Source organism: Lepisosteus platostomus, chromosome 7 (genome assembly GCF_059453375.1).
Source record: "Lepisosteus platostomus isolate fLepPlt1 chromosome 7, fLepPlt1.hap1, whole genome shotgun sequence".
In the NCBI taxonomy this organism is placed as follows: Eukaryota; Metazoa; Chordata; class Actinopteri; order Semionotiformes; family Lepisosteidae; genus Lepisosteus; species Lepisosteus platostomus.
This window is the reverse complement of record NC_142617.1, coordinates 45,991,536-46,010,106: the sequence shown is the minus strand read 5'-3', so window position 1 is coordinate 46,010,106 and position 18,571 is coordinate 45,991,536. Positions and strand designations below refer to the sequence as shown.

The 18,571-nt window shown below is 38.7% G+C and overlaps 1 protein-coding gene across 1 annotated transcript in view; it reads left to right on the top strand.

Moving 5' to 3' along the window:
• Positions 1–18,571, top strand: part of efl1 (elongation factor like GTPase 1) — a 90,676-nt gene that overhangs the window by 52,949 nt on the left and 19,156 nt on the right. The window contains 2 exon segments of the mRNA XM_088640744.1: positions 15,794–15,925; positions 17,528–17,675. Coding sequence (XP_088496870.1) covers positions 15,794–15,925; positions 17,528–17,675 — 280 coding nt within the window.

The window sequence follows — 18,571 nt, the reverse complement described above, 5'->3', positions numbered from 1 at the left end:
TGTATATTTCTGATGTGGTAACCTAGGAAACAGAACGAACATTGTCTTTTGGTTGTTTTTTTTGTTGATGACAGACCCTATTGATTTTAGGAGACATAAAAAATGTGCACAGTTTGCACATTGGAGCCTTAGAGTGCTTTCCTGGCATGAGGACATTGTCCTGGGAAAGGAAGACTCAAAAACAGATGTTTTTGAAAAAAGTAGCAAAGTGGAATATTAGCTGAAATATAGAAAAGGAGGTCAGTTTGAGTATGTGTTTATATAGATCCATTTAGCCACTCTGTATTACAGCTTATGAGGTTCACTGTATTCTGAAACATCTTTGATGATTTTTGTCCAAGTCATTTTTAACTTAGTGAATCCTGTTACTGGTACTTATATATGTGCAGTTGTTGCTTTCTACTGTATGAACAAAGAAAAAGAGTTTGACTTAGGTTTTCTTCTTTCATAATATTGCAGTGCTACTGCTAATGCTAATGAATAGCATTTGTTAAACTTGCAATTGTATTGGATTGAATTTCTTACCTGGCTGTCAGATTGAAAATCCTGACAGTGTTAACAGAGTATTAATTACACAAATAGAGAAACATTAAATAATAAAATGTTAAAATGTTCTTAGAACAAAAAAGTGCACCAAGTCTCTTGTTAGAAAGGATTAAAGTGTAAATGAACACACCACTCAGAATCCTTTCATCTACCTTTCTTTTAACAGCTGCTGTGCCAGGGTGTCCCTGTGTCCCCTTCCAGGGCTCAAAAGTTTTCAGTCTCCTGCAGAAATAATTGATTCCTGGCAAATTTGCTACTTGAAGGCCTTATTGTGCTTTCAGCAGTACTTGACTTTGACAGCTGGCGCATGACATATGCTGTCGATTTTTTTTTCCATCCAGCATGCCAAAAGAACAGATAGTTTTCTAAATTTGGCTAAATCAGGAATTTAGGCAGATTCTATAATCAAGAGAGTCAAAAGCAGTTTTTAAAATATTTTTTCATCTACCTAATTCTTTGAACTTTCATTAAGTTCTTTTTTGGTGTTTTTTTCCATTCTTTCTGTGAATTATAACATTTCAAGTTCTGAAGACTTCTGATACCTGTAGTATATGAGCAATGAGCACATTGAGGTTCATTTCAGGTTTACTATACCCTACAGCTGTGCTTTAAAAAGCTTGTAAGCTGTATTTAACATTAATGTCAGTACTATATTTAACAGTACGTTGATTGTATTTTAATATAAAGGAGGTTTTGCTTTAGAATCATTTTAAGGAATATATATGTGGTAATATACTTTTTTTAAACCTTTATCATTTAAAGAAGCTTAATTTTGCTACAAAACAGTTCATTTTTTACAATATTACCTATGAATACATATTTGGTGATTATTGTGGATAAATACATATTTCAAAAATTTACTTAAACAGGGTTTAAAATTGGATCTGGCATTTTTTACCAAGAAGAATTATGAATTCTATTGAACATCACCCGCTCATCCATAAAATGAATGCTTTAAAAAACCTTAAGAAATAGTACTCCCAGTTTACCCTGTCTTAATATTCGAAACTCCTGTGTGTAAGTCACACAGTCGCAGCAAGTACTGTGACTGATGAGCTGGGTACAGTGTATATTTCCAAAGAGAGGCAGGTTACTATCAGCCAGTTCTACTGATAAAATGCTTATTTTCATCTTTACAAGTAAGGCTATTAGTATTACACGTGTGATGTGAATGTTAACTCCTGCTCTTAATTAGAATACACTAACCTTCTAAACAGCTTCTATGTAAGACCAAGCTTTACACTCAGTCTTCATTGAGAACAGTTTTTTAAAGTAGAGCAGGGGAGTTTATTGCCATATGTACAAGTACATTATAATTCTTATTCACACTTATTTGCACTGATCTCTCAGACCATTTCCAGTACAACAGACAACACCACACAATGTAGACAATACATTACAAACATAATAAATAATAACAACAGGCACAATAAATATGTTGTGGGACAATAAATGTGTAGTGGTGAGAGAGAAAAAAACTGGCAGACCATGCAAAAAGTGCATAGTGCAGATGTGTATTGAGCTGGTGTGCTTCAGCATTAGCACTTCAGCTTTCTTTACAGTCCCTAGAAGTGTGTACTCTGCAGGAGGATCATGCCTACACAGATTCTCGAAAACCTGACATTTTTTGCATACAGATGTCCGTCACTTCTGATTAAATTGATGTCACATTTGCTGAAGCAGTGTCACAGAGGTGTCAGAACAAGGTGAGAAAGGTGACCGTTAAACATGGTGACCTGTTGCTCTACTGAACTTTTGGGTTATGGAAGTCCACATGTAACATGTGCTGTGATGCGAGCTTTCCTGGAGGGAAAGGGTGGTGATCGCTGCTGCCTTCACGATTAGAAATGAACTGGACGTTTGGGCTAGAAAAAGAGCTTCAGGTCACGTTGCACTCGGAAGAAGGGGGCTCCAGTCCTCCAGATTGGACCATGATCTTGGATGTTTGTTCTGTGCAAGTCAGTCTGACAGTCAATTTTTTTCATGAATTGTGGTGTCAGCATTGCGGACACATGAGACATATGGCAAAAGATGTGCACTGCATTCATGTTAAAAAGTACTTTTTTTTTAACCTTCCTGGGTTGAAAATATTTATGCAAAGATTTCAAGTAGCCATGTAGTGATGGCAAGAATTGTGCTGACACCTGTTGTCACACACACAAAAGGAGCCTACAGCAGTCCTGAAACGGAGGCTGACACAACAGGGATTGACCTAGTACAATGCCCTGGGCTGTCAGTCAGAATGGATCTCACGTTCTTTAGGAAATCACCTCCTGCGGACTCTTCAGAAGAGGATTCTTTGCCTGCTGGACACAGGTGGTCTTCCTCTTGATGAACAAAGAGTCCTGGAGATCAGGCAAGGCTTAATGAGCAGGAATGGGCTGGTAGAGCAAGGAGTGTGTTGGAACTGTCGCTGTGATGGGTTTCTCCATAGTGAGTCTCAGGCAGACATGCATGCTGATTTTCCAGGTCAGTGTTCTCCTACCCTGGTCTCAGGGGTCACTGTGAGTGCTAGTTATCCTTCAAGCTCAGATCTAAATCTCCATTGCTGACTGATGACTTTAATGGATTTACTTCCTTGTTCAGACTTTTGATTTACTTGCTTCTGCACTCTGTCCTGAATTTTAAAAATACCCTTTTTCAAAAATATGTTTGCAACAACTTCAGTGTAAAGAACCTTAAGCAGCCTGATCTGAACTTAGCTTCCTTTTTTTCCGACTAAACAGCTCTTAATAGGTGATCAATGTATGATGTACTGACACAAGTGGAAACACAAATGAAGATGTTTTTATTTGTTGAAGATGTTTTTATTTTCTTTTACAGGGGTACAGTTAGTTTCGTTAGCACATCTGAATAAAAAGTAGTTCTGAAACTTAGAAATCAGTTAAAACAAATTTTTAAAAAATCCTCAAATATAAAAATGAAATCAATTCAATTTTGGTTAAAACTTCATCGGCTGTAAAGACCAACCAGAAGACACAGAGACGACTCTGGACCAGGGTTGGAAACCAACTCATTTGTCACAGAGGAGTGTGGTGGAAGTGGGCAAGCAAGACTTGAGGATTTTCTAAGCAGTGGTACTGTGGCGGATACAGGGGTCAAAGACATAAACCTCATAGCACAGAAGGTGAATATTTATGCAATCGACATCTTTTGAATTTGGATTTTTGTTTGCAGTATTTGCTGACATTTCCCTTGTTTCACCCATTAAAAGACTCAAGATTCAAGAAAATATGCACTTTCAATAAATGCATATGCATCATGTGGAAGCCCATTTACTGGGCTTATGCAACAGCCTTTCAAATTGGGCGCTTTCCTGTTTGGCTCTCTTCCCTTCTCAGAGCTTTCTCGCCTCGTCAAGCTCAGGGCACACTGGGGACTTGGACTTCTGACCTTTCTTCTCCCTCTTCCCCTTCTCCAGGCTGGAGACCTCAGTCTCTCTTGAGGCACACTGGCCCCACAACAAGTACTGACCTGAGCAACAATGGCAGGCAGGCTGGGGTCTGTAGGTTTAGAGCAGCAGTCTCTGCCTGTGCATTACTGTCCACACAGTAATGTTTTGGGGCCTGAGGGTGGGGTCCCTTTTTTCCACGGGGTTTTGGACTTTTCTTAGGTCTCCACTCCATACGACCTCAGTCGCACCAGCAGCTGCTGCCAAGTCCTGTCCCAGTTCATCCTACAGTTTTGTTTTTCAGAAAGATATTCTTGAGGTGTAACCTCACTTCTCCACAAGGACAGGCCCCACCCTTAGATAAAATGGGTTGAGGCATATGAACACGTAAGAAACGTGGAAAGGTGATACTGGACAGTGCAAGAAGCTTTATTTTGCAGGTTAAGCAATAAAGAGAGCTCCTCAGCCTTATCCCCATATTCCTATCAAACACCCACGCACCATCTGACACCTTGACGCCCTTTATATACCAAACACACTTATTACATCCATGTGAGAAGGTGCATTATTTTCCCATAATTTATAATATAATTGTTACCTGGTGTGTCTATCTACAAGTGATAGAGGCCTTTAGATAGATACTTTATTGATCCCATGAGGGAATTTGCAGTAAAGTGACCACTAGTAGCAGACTGACTTTTATAAAAGTCTGAAAGGCTATATGCTACTTTTTTTATTTAGCCAAAACAGTAGAGAAGAGGAGGGTGTTTGAGGGTTTAAGGGTAAAAAATGAGGTGGTCATCCCTGATACAAAATAAATGTTGGACACTACCTCAGAGTTCCTTGAGGTTTGTCTTCTACAGAAAAAAAATGCTTAATACTTTGTCATACGTAAGCATTATGACTAGAGTGCAGCAGAATCTTACTTAGCAGTTGGATGAGCTGGAGAATAGTACTTTCTCTGACCTGACAGTTGCATTGGTGTAGCTGGCCGATGGGAATGAGCCAGCAATGGATTGATTGTCCAGAAAATTCAGTGTTATATTCTAGGATCTCCTGATACATACTTTGCTAGAGGTCATGGGAGCATTTTCTGCTGAGAACAGGATAGGACCTCTATGAGTGGTGGGCTTATTTCCCTTATGGGTTGGGTGGATGACGGAAACCTGCAGCTGACAATTGTCTCCTTTGGCCAGGAGAAGGTCTTTGATAAAGCGAAGTACAGTTTTTATACACTTAGGTTTGGGGCTTGTTTTGTTCAGAGGTTGTATAGTTTGTCATTTGTGTTGGGGACTGAGGTACACATATGAACAGTGCCTTTGGTTTATTACAGGAGTAAATCAGGTTTGTATCAGGACATGCAAGTTCAAACTAAACAAATTAAAAATCACAGGCTGAAATATTGTGTGAAAGCTGTGTGAAATACATGACTTTTAAAGAGGTCTCAGAGTCTGGGGCAACCAGATAATCAGTGTCAATTATGTGTCAGATGTGTCTGAGATTAATGTTATGCAATAGCACACATTCCAGGAAAATCTTAACAACAACAACAAGTGGAGGAAACTACTCAGTCGTCCTTGGACAGACTATGCAAACCTAAGGATGTGTAGTGTTTCAAGATAGGAGCAAGTCTGAATCTTTGTTCCATACTGGACTTATGGAAGAATGCATAACCATGGGAGGGAATTGCTCTCTAATGAGGTTGTCTCTCTAGTACTGTGACTTGCATGTGTCCACCCCCTTCACCCAAAACATACATCAAACACTTTTTCATAACCAGAGAAATATCAGCGTACCTGACCCAACCCTGTTACTGGAAGACCTTCAGGTTATCGGATAAGGAAAAATTCCTGCTCGCCTGCACCTGCAGAAAGATTATGTAGTGTGACTAACAAAGGCTTCATGCCTGAGCAGTGTAACCAAAGTGATGTGAAATATGAAGGGCTTATGATGTTCAGGTCGACCAGAATTTATAAGTGATAATGATCTTTATGGCTATGTGCATGGCTTTCTCTTTGAGATAAATACTTTTCTATTTGAGAAAATACTACAATGTTTTCTGTCTGATTTCTTAAGCTGACATTGTAAAGTAATTAGTGCAATTATCATTATAATTATAAATTGCAACAAAATGAAAACATATGTTTGTGGTGTGATTGTACCTCATTATTTGATTCACAGTAATAAAACTTCATACTGTAGGAATGGATTAGAACTAGAAAATAGACATGGAGCAAAATATTTGTTTTTGTGTAGAACAGAGCCTGCTGGTCTCAGCTGGTTTTAAATACATTTCCCCTAAGTTTTCTTTTCTAAACCCTGTGGCTTGTGTTCTGCTGTTAATGTTGGTCCTCAGGGTTAACATTGTCAATGCCTTTAATTCAAAAATTGTATTCACTTTAATATCACCACCAGGCAAATCTAAAAAAAAAATCAATAAATTGCTTAAAAAATCCATTTAAGTGTCTGGGAATAAAATATTGTCCAGGTCAGTGCATTTGTTTTATCAGATGGTTCTCTACAGATCAAATTTAGTGAGTGATGCACAGTAAATTATTAAAGAACCAGATCTGAATAGACAAACACATTATATCCTTATATGTCTTCAAATCTCCACCTGTGCTATGAACAGAACAAGGAATTGATATTTTAAAACCATATTATTTGATTACTTTACTGCGCAGTTGAATATGCCATGCAATGAGTTGAAAGTTTCATTGGTTTGCAAAATGAATGAACCTTGTTTTCTTGCACTGCAATTAAATGCATCCTTTAGGCCAAACCATGATATTTTTCACTGGAGAAGAAACTCGTAACTAATTGTTTAAGTAGTTAAACCCCTGTGTGTTTTTTTTCTGCCTTATACAATAACATTTTACTATGTGTATTTTTGTACTTATTGGTTGTTTGCTTTGAAACAATATGACATGAATCTAGACTGAAAGCAAATCTTCTTGAGAGCTATGTTAGCTACTGTACATGATCGGAGAAACAAACGCATATCTGTTAGTAACACTTAGCAGGCTTTATTATTCAAGTTCTAGGCTACAAAAGCAGTTCACGGCGCCAGCTTTGGAGAAATTACCCAGAACCACAGCTGAGAGCGGGACCAGCTGCCAAATACACAAAGAGGAAAAAATGTTCTTTATATAACTTGTGCTCCAGCCAACTGTATTTGTGGTTTTGTGGAAATTTCTCTGGGCTTGAATCACTGTTAGCTCTTTTTGTGGGCACCACCAGCATTCTCCTGGAAAGCTAAAAGTGGAGAATATATATTCTTTACTTTGCTGGTTCATACAAATTGGAATTTTCACAATTACAAGGATGATAAAACTTAGTAAAGCCCTGGCCTGAAGCTGCCATTTGCATGCACACAACATAATTAAGCTGATGCCTCAAGCATCACAGCACTGGGGAAATGTGTTGTCTGAGAAGGCAATCTTTCCCTGTGCCTTCCAGATGTCCTCAGATGACTTTGGAGACCTGTAATTGGTGGTCATTCTCTTGGGCTTCAACAAGTTCACAAGTGCAGCTCTTGCACATTGGATAGCTGGTGCTGCGTCAGTCAGTAAATACAAACTTAGCGGACACAAAGTGCTGTTTACATTTTAGTCACAGTAATGCAGGAGTGCATGGGCGTTTAGAGGTATAAGCCTATACTTTAAAAGTTAATTTGTAAAATAAATCTGTTATTTGAGCTCTAAATATATGTTTGCTGTACCACTCGTTAATTTATTAATAAAACAGATGTGATAAGTCTCTTGGCCCGAATAAACCAGCACAGTGATTAAATCTGGGTTTGGTGATTGTGTATGTTTGACAGTTGACATCTAAGTAAATTGAACTTCTAACAGTAAATTAATAAATTGAACTGTTAAGACATCCATTTGAAGTAAAATTTTAAACACTGATGTGAGGTTGGTTAAAAAATCAAACAAATGGATGGGTAATACATCAGTGATTTCTATAGTCTGTTATGGTCATATCTGAGCTATTTATTAAATTTACATTGTCCTGTACAACTTTAAAGGCACCAGCTAAAGAAAAACACCTATTGTATGTGTGTGGAAACATAAAGGGCACAAACCTGTAATCATTCACATAGAAAAAAAGCAAAAGTAAGACAAAAGAAACTTGTTTTAGAGATAGATGTGTCCTGTTTGTAAAATACACAATGTGCAGTTGTAGTGTGTTTCTTCCATTCATCTGCACATTCTTTTCATTATATTTTTCCTTTGTTTCTAAAGATAAAGCTCATCTCTGTTTTAGTTCTTAAAGAAAAGGTGAATTCATCTGTGAGTTAGATAAAGCCTTTTGCAGATGCAAACCTAAAGTTTCCAACTGCATGCCTGGCAGAAACCCTTGAAGCAGATTATCACCATAATGAGTGTCCTATAAAAGCTATTTACTGATGGCTCCTCTGAGATAAGACCTCAGTTTGTTTAAAGTATATTTCATCCTGCTAATCTTGTGAGTCCCTGCTGACAGAAGACCCTTTCCAGTCCAGTAGATGTGTTTGCTTTTGGAAACACCCTGCTCAATAAAGGGGATAAGGATCTCTCACCCGGCTGGAGAGGGTTTTTTTTTGTTGGCCTGCAGAGGCTGTTTGATTTGACTTTGGCTTGATTGCCTTTCCTTCATTCAGCTAATTAAGAGCATGCTTGGTTGTTGTCAACATCTCGTTGAGGAATGAAAAACTGCGGAAGGGTTTGCCCACTTTCCGAGGGCAACGGGGGAAAAGGCGCCCAGCACCTGACAGTGATAAATGTTTCTCCACTGTCTTAATCCCCGACTCGTCTGATTTCTTACTTTGCAGCACTTAGCAACCTGTCTCAACCTATTCCAGGTTAAATGTGGCTAGGGCACAAGGAGAAGTGTAGAAAGGTGCTTGTGCACTCGACTTTATCCAGTCTAAATGTCTGCAGCAGCATGTGTCTTTTATTAAAGTTTTAGAAATTATGATAATTCAAATGGCACAAAGGCTGATTGGTGTTGATGCTTGTTGTAGATGTTTTCCATCTGCTTTTGTGCAAATGGCTCTTATAACAGCCGTGCATACCTGCCAGCATGGGTGTATAGTGTTTGGGAGTTTTTTTTAAGGTTATTGTGAATCAGTTTACAAGTGATGAAAATAACCACGTAGAGTGAAAAGGATGAAATTGCTGAAAAAATGTTGTTGCATCAGAGGATGTTAGAATACCTTTATTTCCATACAATAAGTATGTATTGCTGAGAAAAATAAAGCATTATTCTGTCTGATGTGTTTCTGAAGTCCATCACCATAAACTCTTATCATCCAAACCGCATCTTAGTCAAAGCAGCCCCGGTGGCTCACGAGTTGCTTCTGCTGCATGTTGGTGGATTCATCTGCTTGGGGGCATTGAAGTTCAAAGAAGTGAAACGAGCGGGTTTCGGCAATTAACACTTCTTACAATGTTAATTCAAACAAAATTAGCTGTGGTTTGAGGGAAACCTGCATATAGTGAAACCATTTTAGCAAGACTATATTTCAAAAGCTAAATGAGCTCTTGCATGTCATTTTTTGTTGGTTTTTTTCCTGTGCTGCTGCTTGCAATAGGCCTCTGCTATACTGGTAGCTAATTCTCCAAATTAACAAATCTATGTCCTTTTAGTATGTAAGGCTGGCTCCATGGACAAAGGAGGTAATTATGATAATTCTGCTACGAATAAGAGATGATGGGCTTAATACATTATACAAAGTCATCTTCGGCTTAATTATTTCACCAAAGGCTTACCTTGCTCTTTGAATTAAATCTGTGTTAACACCGGCAGCTGGAGTTTGTCTGCGAGGTGAAAAGTTTAAGAGTGGCAGGATTTATGTTTGAGTCACCACCCCAGCACAGTAATTGAAAGAGTTTTTCCTTACTTGCTTTTTTTTTGGGATTGTGAGCAGTTTGGTTCTGTTCAAGGGCAGTTCTGCAGATGAGGAACAGCAGCAGAGGCCGGACACGGCAATGGGCGCGTTCAGGTACAGTTTGAGAGAGTTCATGGTGCAGCGCACAAAGGTTGCCTCTGTTGAATTTGGCCGCTTTGCTTCATTGATGTCTCTGATTGAATGGAGTGGCTAGCAATCCTGTCAGCTTGAGCTGTTTGTACTGCACGGCCTATAGAGCTGCTGTTTAAATAAGCATGGCTCCGATAAGCTCACAGCCAGAAAGCCGGACTTACCTGGGATCTAGGTATCAAAGGGTAGATGACATCTTGGCTAGGGGCCCTGAGCACATGCTGTCCCCAGTATAGGCAGTGAAGAGCGGATAATGACCAGTTCCACCTTGACACAGCCAAGCAAATTTGCAAACCAGTCGGCTCCATGCCTCATCCGAGTCTTGTGCTGTTCTTTCCCCTCATCTTCCCTGCAGCCTTGACAGTTGCTCAGGATTTATTGGACGGGTCAGTGCAATTGGTCACACTCTTCAGAGGACAGTACGACATAAAACAGAACAAACTGGTTAATGTAGAAAAATGAGTTTGTGAACATCCCTTTGAAAAATACAGGGTCGTAAGAGGAGATTTGATTACCTCAACAAAGACAGGAAAGAGAAGCAGGTTTATTGCAGCTAAAAGAACTGACACACTTTCCTACTACTTTGCAGTTTTGATAAACATCTGCTGTTTAGTTAAGTTTTTTTAACTTAAAGCAAACATTATTTCCAATATTAAACATGTGGTAGCACTTAGAATTAGGCTAAATGTCACAATAATTTGGGAATGTGGATTTTTTTGGTTAAAAATATTCCATTAAATACTGTCTTTGAGAGTGCTGATTTTTCTGACCAAAGGCATGCTTGATTTGTGCTCTTTTATACTTGAATGTATGCACTTTGTATATACACATGAATATGTATATTTGTATACTTTATATTACTCAGTTTTTATCTGTTGTTTTTTGAAAATGTTTTCAGATTGAAATCTTGCTTTTAAACAATATGTGCTGCTCTGATAAGTCTGATACTTTTGTGGCAAACAAAAGGCTATGGCTCTTAACATTGGACTGAGTACATCAGTCAGCATGTTGCTTTCTTCTGTGGTCCCACAAGTGTCTTCAGAGGTGGTAATCGCAAAATTACAAGCATCTAATTTTTAACATTGTGCAGGTTACAAGCTAGTGATCCACCCATTTTTAGTTCACTTCTCCTGCTGAAAGTTTTATCCACAGATTGGTCTGCAGTTTGTGTTGCATTCCTTCCTTGAGTTTTAGCCCTTGCTATACTGATTCTTCTTTGTATATGACTGAAAGGAGGCTGAAGTCAACAACCTAGTTTCTTTTAGCAATAAATCCATAAATAGCCAGCAGAGAGGCAGTAATGTACTGTTACTGTTTGGTCACAATAAACAGTCTCATGTTTTCTTTGGGCTGTAACCTGTGGCACACCTGTTATCTAATGGATATGAAGTGGGTGCCTTCTTGGAATGTATTTATTTTGAGTAGGAGGCAGAAAATCTTTTTGGACCAACATAGCCCTTATGGAGACATATACAAGCCTGGAAATAACAGAAACAGAGGCAAATCTGGCCATCTAATGCAAATTAGTTATTAACGGTCTTCAGTGTACATTCTCTCTCTGATAATTGGTAATTGCAAACTGCTTCATGCTTCATCCTGAGTCTCCTCTCTTCAGCTAACTTAAGCTGCTGTACATGCCTACAGAGACCTTGTTGTGCTAATGTATAACTTCCTGTTCTTGAATAAGTATTAATGGGTGAAACATGCATTTCAGCTGCAGTCTGTCCATAGGAGTGGCCTTCATCAGCTGAAACTTTCTTTCACAGGAAACATATTTTCCTTTGTATATTAAAACCTCTGCAGTGCTATCACTGTCTATATGTACAGTACATGAGCTTTAAAGCATGAGGCATTTTCTGATGGGCTGCCTGACAATAACATTATAGCATGTCAATATAATACTGTATAAGATCACATTTTTACACAAAAGCTGCGAATTTACTAAATGTAATTTGCATTATATACCCATATATTCCTTTATTTGCAATATTTTGTTTATGGACATACTGGATGAAAATAGTGAGAAGCCCCACTCAAATGCATAGGTGTGGCTATCTTGAGGAACACAAGATAGACTGCCATCACCTTGTTCTGAACAGAATGATCCCCAGATCTCAATCCTACTGAAAGTGCCTTTATGGAAAAACAGGTGTCTGGCGTATCAAGATTTTTCATGACCTTATGGAAAATACATCATGCCCTATTCAAGCCATTTCTTGTGTTGAAAAAGGAGCAGCATGTTATGCAGTAGGAAGCCCAAAGGGTTTCTGCTTGTGCCTTTTGATTCATGTTTCACCCTAGGTTTTGAAGAAGTCCTCTGAGTTGAGGATTATGAATACGTTCGCACCCTAAACTAGAGTCATAGCACTAGACCAATAAACCACAACCTATCAATCATGTTAAAGGAAACCACACAAACCTTAAGAGCTCCACAGCTGAAAAGTTGTTTTTCTTTCTTTTTGCTATTTATAGAAATGCTATAAACTTCTACTTGTTCCTTTGAAGGAAACCATTCATGTTTTTTCCAATTTGTTTACCTTTTAGGACAAGCTTGTTTAAAATCAACTCTGAATGTGGGAATAGAAATTTAGATTCAGGCTGAGTTTACCTTAACATTAAAACAGTGCTTAAGAAATTGCACAGTTGATTTGCTTTTACACATCTGAATACTGATCAGTGCAAATCCAATAGAGTAAACCCGCTGAGAGTCCCGAGGCAGGAGGCAGCTGGTTTCTGAGCAGTGGAGAGTTATTGCTTTGCTCTTTTGGGTTAGTAAAACTAAAAAAAAAAATGAAAATATGATATCCTATTGCTGAGTTTACAGAAAAATGAAGACACATGGAATGCTATGCAGTTTACTGTCATAAATGAATAAGGAGCTAAAATTTTGCAGAATTCAGACTAATTCATACATCTAAGGTGCCAGCAGTGATATTTTAGGAGCTGTATTAATGTTTAACAACAATATATTTATAAAACATCTTGCCTGAAAGTTTAATTTTCCACTCAAAAAGAGTCATGAATATAAAATAGTCACCACTTTCACAAGTAATCGGTTCTCTGTTATCTACTGTAAGTCCCTGTAAAACAGTGTATTAGACAAATAGCATAAGAGCTTGAACCTGATCTTTCTCACCACCTGACAGAACATGAATGCTTCAGCAGTTGAATCCTAATGGTCCAGCTGAAATACTGCATTTCCTGGGTTGGCTCAGGCTGGCCATTTAAAAAAATGGCATGATTTTTACAAAAATATATTTATGAATATTCTGCTTTCAGTTGCTTGGCAGATGTCATTTATGTGCATAAGATGGACATCTGGTATAGTTGTTCAGGTGGGTAGCTGCGTCAGCATGCGTAGGCTACAAAGGAACAAGTAATAGGTTTATTCCATGCTGAAAAAAAGAAGAAAGAAAACACAACGTTTCAGCCGTGGAGCCTTCTTCAGGTGTGAGCTCACACCTGAAGAAGGCTCCACGGCCGAAATGTTGTGTTTTCTTTCTCCTTTTTTTCCAGCATGGAATAAACCTATATCTGGTATAGTTGGCGTCTGAGAATAATGGTTTAGTATGCATAAGTGTTTTCTTAATAATTGATAACACTGTATAATGTAGTATAAAAAATTAGTCTCTAGAAATCATTAGCAGAGCACTAAATGTTTATGCAATGTGAATGTTATTCAGATTGTATAAATACGGGAGTGTCAGAAGAGAAATATATGTGTATGCTTTTACTGAATTATTTGTCTTCTCAAGAACTAATTGTGGTCACAGTTAGAACAAGATAATACACTTTAGCAAAGCTCTTCAAACAGAGAATAGGTGTTAGAGAAAAGAGTTTTTCCATGCTTAATCAGGTTCTGTATTTTATCTTTGCTTTGCTTTATGTTTCTTTTAATCAGGGATGCTACCAATGTTAATAAGGAAGCTTCTCAGCTATGTACAGTATCATGAATGAATGGGTGTGGAAAATATTTTGAAAAGCAAGCCTCTTCTTAGGAGATTTTGTTGTTGTTTTTTCCTTAGGAGGTTAGTTTGTGAATATGCCTTAAAATCAATTTCTTAATTGCTGTTAAGAAGTACATTGCACACACTTTAAAGTTGTGGTTTACCCCAGGGAACAGTTCAGCATGAAGTTTAGGGCGTGTTTGTTCTCTTCATTAAAAGAAATGAAAGAAGGAAGATGGAAAAAATCTCATGGATGGCACCCTAGGAATGTCAGTGTGAAGAAGTGTATGGAGTCTTTGTCTTTGGAGTCTGGAGAACAACAGTTACAAAAGCACCTTATAGCCAGGTGTTAAGAGGTGTGCTAGAAGTAGCATACCACATGGACAAGGAGCATTACTAATAGACACCTGTACTCTTGTGGTTTTTGTGCAAATGACCCTTCTTTATCTGTGCACAGAGCTTGTGGGTTTGTGGTCTCCACCTTCTGCGCAGTATCCAGTACACAGAGGCTGATCTGCCCGTTACATTATGCATTTTCATCCCAGGGGTTCTGTGTTCATTGACAGCTGGAAAATGAAAATTTTTTCTGTTTTTCTTGTTGAATGAATGTGCAAGGTTTTTGGAAACATTGGTGTCTGGTTTCTCAAGATTGTTCAGTCAAACCTAAAGAAAGCCTTAGGGCTGAAACTCCAATACCCACCTCTAGTTCTTTTGATCTCTTAATACAGAGTTAAAAAAAGTGTATGATGTTCTTAATTAAAGGTTTTCCATAGCCCAGGGGCTAATTTGTCATATGGTTTTGAAAAATAAAAAATATAAAACCTTGCTCAAAATTCTGACTTAAAAACGTAAAATTAGCCTTTGATAAATTTCGTATCTTTGATTTGTGCTTTTCTTTGTTACACCTGTTTGTATTCTGTGCACATTTTAGAAGTGTAGTCTTACTGCCCTTTAAAATGCTTGTGATCACTTCAGTGATGTTCCTAAGCAGTAAGTAATTATCTCTGTGAGCCACACATGAAAGGTCAGCTCCATTGCTGTAACTGATGACAGGGTTGAAATGTAGAAAAAGCTTCCATACTAATTTGAAGCGGTTTATTTTTTACTTTATTTTTATAGATGTCTAATGATTTTTATACCTTTCAATTTGTGTTGCTGTAGAAAAATAAAAGTTTTGTATTTCCTTTGTTTGTAATTTCCATTTATAATTACAACTACTGCTGGAAATAACACGCATAATATTGCTTATATTTAAAGAGTAGCACATCAGTCCTGTTTTTTATCCCACTTTCCAGTTTCAGTGCATTTAAAAATCTAAACTGACTCACAGATCATAGTTTTTTTATTTTAGTTTTTGTATATATCATTTTTTAAGGACATGCTTTCTCCAAGACCTTTTTTAAAAAGCAACAGCAAGAATAAAACCTCTCTGATCATCAGAATTCCCAGGGCAAGCTACAACAAGAGACCTTAAGTGAATTTGTACTTACCAATTTTCCCAGAGAAACATGTTTGATTCTGTAGGATGTCAGTCTGTGCTTATAAGTACAAGTATTTTGTTGTTGTTTTTTTTACAAAAAGAAGCTATTATTAAACTGAATTTTAAAAGCACATTAAAAATAACTTAAAAGATTGAAGCTTTATGTGTTTATTTTCTTTCACATGAGATACACCTTAAAAATACACATATCTGCTCTTCAACCAGCTCTGTAGTTGCTAATCAGACCAGCTGCTTATACAGATGGAACCACAATGTTTCCATTAGTATAATGAGCAAGTCATTAACTTTTTCACATTAAGTGCATTTAGATTAATGCATCTGTTTTAAAGGTCTCAAAATGTTTGGTCAACTTACCATCTCTCATCTCCTGCTTTCTCTCTAAGGTATTGGAGGGATGGAGGAGTGGATATTGAAGTCAGCCACCATATCAACCTCTCCAGCCTGTCCTCCCTTCACCCCACTCAATTTTGAGGCCACGCCCATCGTCCGTGTAGCTGTGGAGCCCAAGCATCCAAGTAAGGCACCTCCCATTAATTCACCTTGTAAGTTTTCTCTTTGGACTCCTCTGTCAGAAGGGAATTTGGCACTGCCACAGAATGGGCACTGTCGAGCGATGTGCCTCCTTTTGCCTTGTGGGCCCCACAGTGCTAGGCGCCAGAGTTAACAGTGTTACAAGGAGCGATGCAGCTTGTGCTGACAGCTCTGCAAGCACACCCATCTAGGAAGCCACAGGGGGTGCTATAGTGGGGAAGAGTAACTAATTATAAATTCAAGTAGGCAGAAGGGTGAGGCATCTGAAGAAGGCTCCACAGCTGAAATTTTGTGTTTCTTTTCTTCTCTTTTCAGCATGGAATAAACCTTTATTTGTTCCTAATTATACATTCTGTCCAGTATAGCGCCTTCCTCTCAATTCCAGGATTCCCTGGCCAACAGCTCAGGACCTCCCCTCCTGACCGTGCACGGCCTGTTGCGTGCAGCCCTTGGTCGCAAGTCCTGGCTGTAGTCGTAATCTCATTACCGAGCCTAGATTCTAAACCGTAATCTCCAGACAAGCACCTGCAGTGTCTGAGGCTCACAGAGCCCCAAGTGAGTTTGCTTTTATAACAAGAAATAATTCCTTTTAGTCTCTTCCTTTGTTTCGTTACAAGTGTCTGCAAGGCATATGTAGGTTGAACTAAAAAACGGACTGCAGGAAAGTTAATCTTAGCTGTGGCAGTCTGTTGAAGTGATTAGAATTATATGGTGTGACTTAATGGCTCCCCATTAGCATTGTAACATCTCCTCATATGGCGTTGTTAATACAGTGTGCCTATTAGGCAACAAAGAAGGACTGTGGATAGGAAAAACTGCATAGAGTTGATGAAGGAGCTGGCTTTTCTGATGTTTTTTTCTTTCTCCTAACATTGGGCTTCCTAAATGCTTCTCTTTTCACTGTCAGCGCCTGTCACTGGGTTTGCCTCCTATTCAGAAGAAACTCATGAGAATGGATGCATTTAATGGCAAACAGATCATTTTCTGTTTTTGTGGTTGTTCCTCTGTGTTTAACTCTTCAGAATCAACAGCAACAGAATTTGCTTCCTTATAGTTCTTGTCGACTAGGTGGGTTTAGTAGTCTTGACTTCAAAAGAGCAGGGCTTTGCCTTTCTACTTCAAAACTTGAAAATGTGTTGTAGAAGCAATGCACAGATTTGAATTTAGACTAAATTCAATAACAAACTCAATCGTTAGTGTTGTATTTCTTACTGACATACAGTACTAGGAAACATCAAAACATTTAACAGTTTTAAAGGGCTTAACTATACAGTAATTGCTAATTATATTTAAAGTTGTTTGTAGTGTTCCACTGTTCTACTTTATTTTTATTGAAAAATACCACTTTTTAAAAATGGTAAATGCATGCCAGTTCATCTGCATGTGTTGCATTTCCAGTTCAGCTCATTACATGGATAAAGATGCTGTGTTGAGGAAGGCTTGTATAAAGGATATTTGCTTTCAAACAAAAAAGTAGGAATTAAAGCCCTGCTTAGCCTAAGGCTCTGTGTAACCAGGAATAACACAGAAGAGCTAAATACACTACTTTCACTAACCAGCAGGCATGTTTTTTTGTTACTGCCCAGGTGAGATGCCAAAGCTGGTACGTGGAATGAAGCTACTTAACCAGGCTGACCCCTGCGCTGAGGTGCTCATCCAGGAGACTGGGGAGCATGTGCTGGTGACGGCAGGAGAGGTCCACCTGCAGCGCTGCTTGGATGACCTGAGACAGAGGTGAGTACAGGGCATCAGGACTGCCAACCCCCCCAGGACACTGCTTTCTCTAAGGAAGCACACAGGACAGCAGGGCTGCCAACCACCCCAGGGCACTGCTTTCTCTTGGGAGGAACACAGGACAGCAGGTCTGCCAGCCCCCCCAGGGCACTGTTTCCTCTAGGGAAGCACACAGGACAGCAGGGCTGCCAAACCCCCCCCCCCCCCCCAGGGCACTGCTTTCTGTTGGGAAGCACACAAGGCAGCAGGTCTGCCAACCCCCCCAGGCCTCTCTTTCCATGTAGACAGCACACTGGGAACCATGGCTGCCAACCCCCCAGGGCACTGCTTTCATTTGGGAAGGAATCAGGGCATCAGGGCTGCCAACCGCACCACACCACTTCCTTCAAAACATGTTAACAGGTTCAAAACTGTGATTTATCTCATAGTAAAGTCAACTACTTATTACAGCTAACCTTTATATTCATGTCGAGCCATACATTTGTATCTCACCAGTTATAAAAACAACTCTGTGCATATTTGGAAATCTCCTTTGTACAAATCATACTAAATATGAATTATTTATACGAAGTATGAATGAATTAATGCCTGAAAAGGCATGTTTTCTAAACATTCTTCATATTTTTTCAAAGTGCCTGTGCCAGCTTCAGAAATAGACCAATGAACAAATAGTGAACTGAGCATTAATAATAATGACAAAATATGCACGTGTTTTGAATTTCCAAAACACTAGCCAGCTTGTCTCAATCTTTGTGACTACAAGGAGAACCATTTCATTTGTCTTCAATGGTATCTTATTAGATAAATATGTGCATCATATGTGCAGTTCATATTGACCGGAACACTTGTCTTGATGTTTCCCCTCTGATAAGGTCATGCAAGGAGAAATAAACATG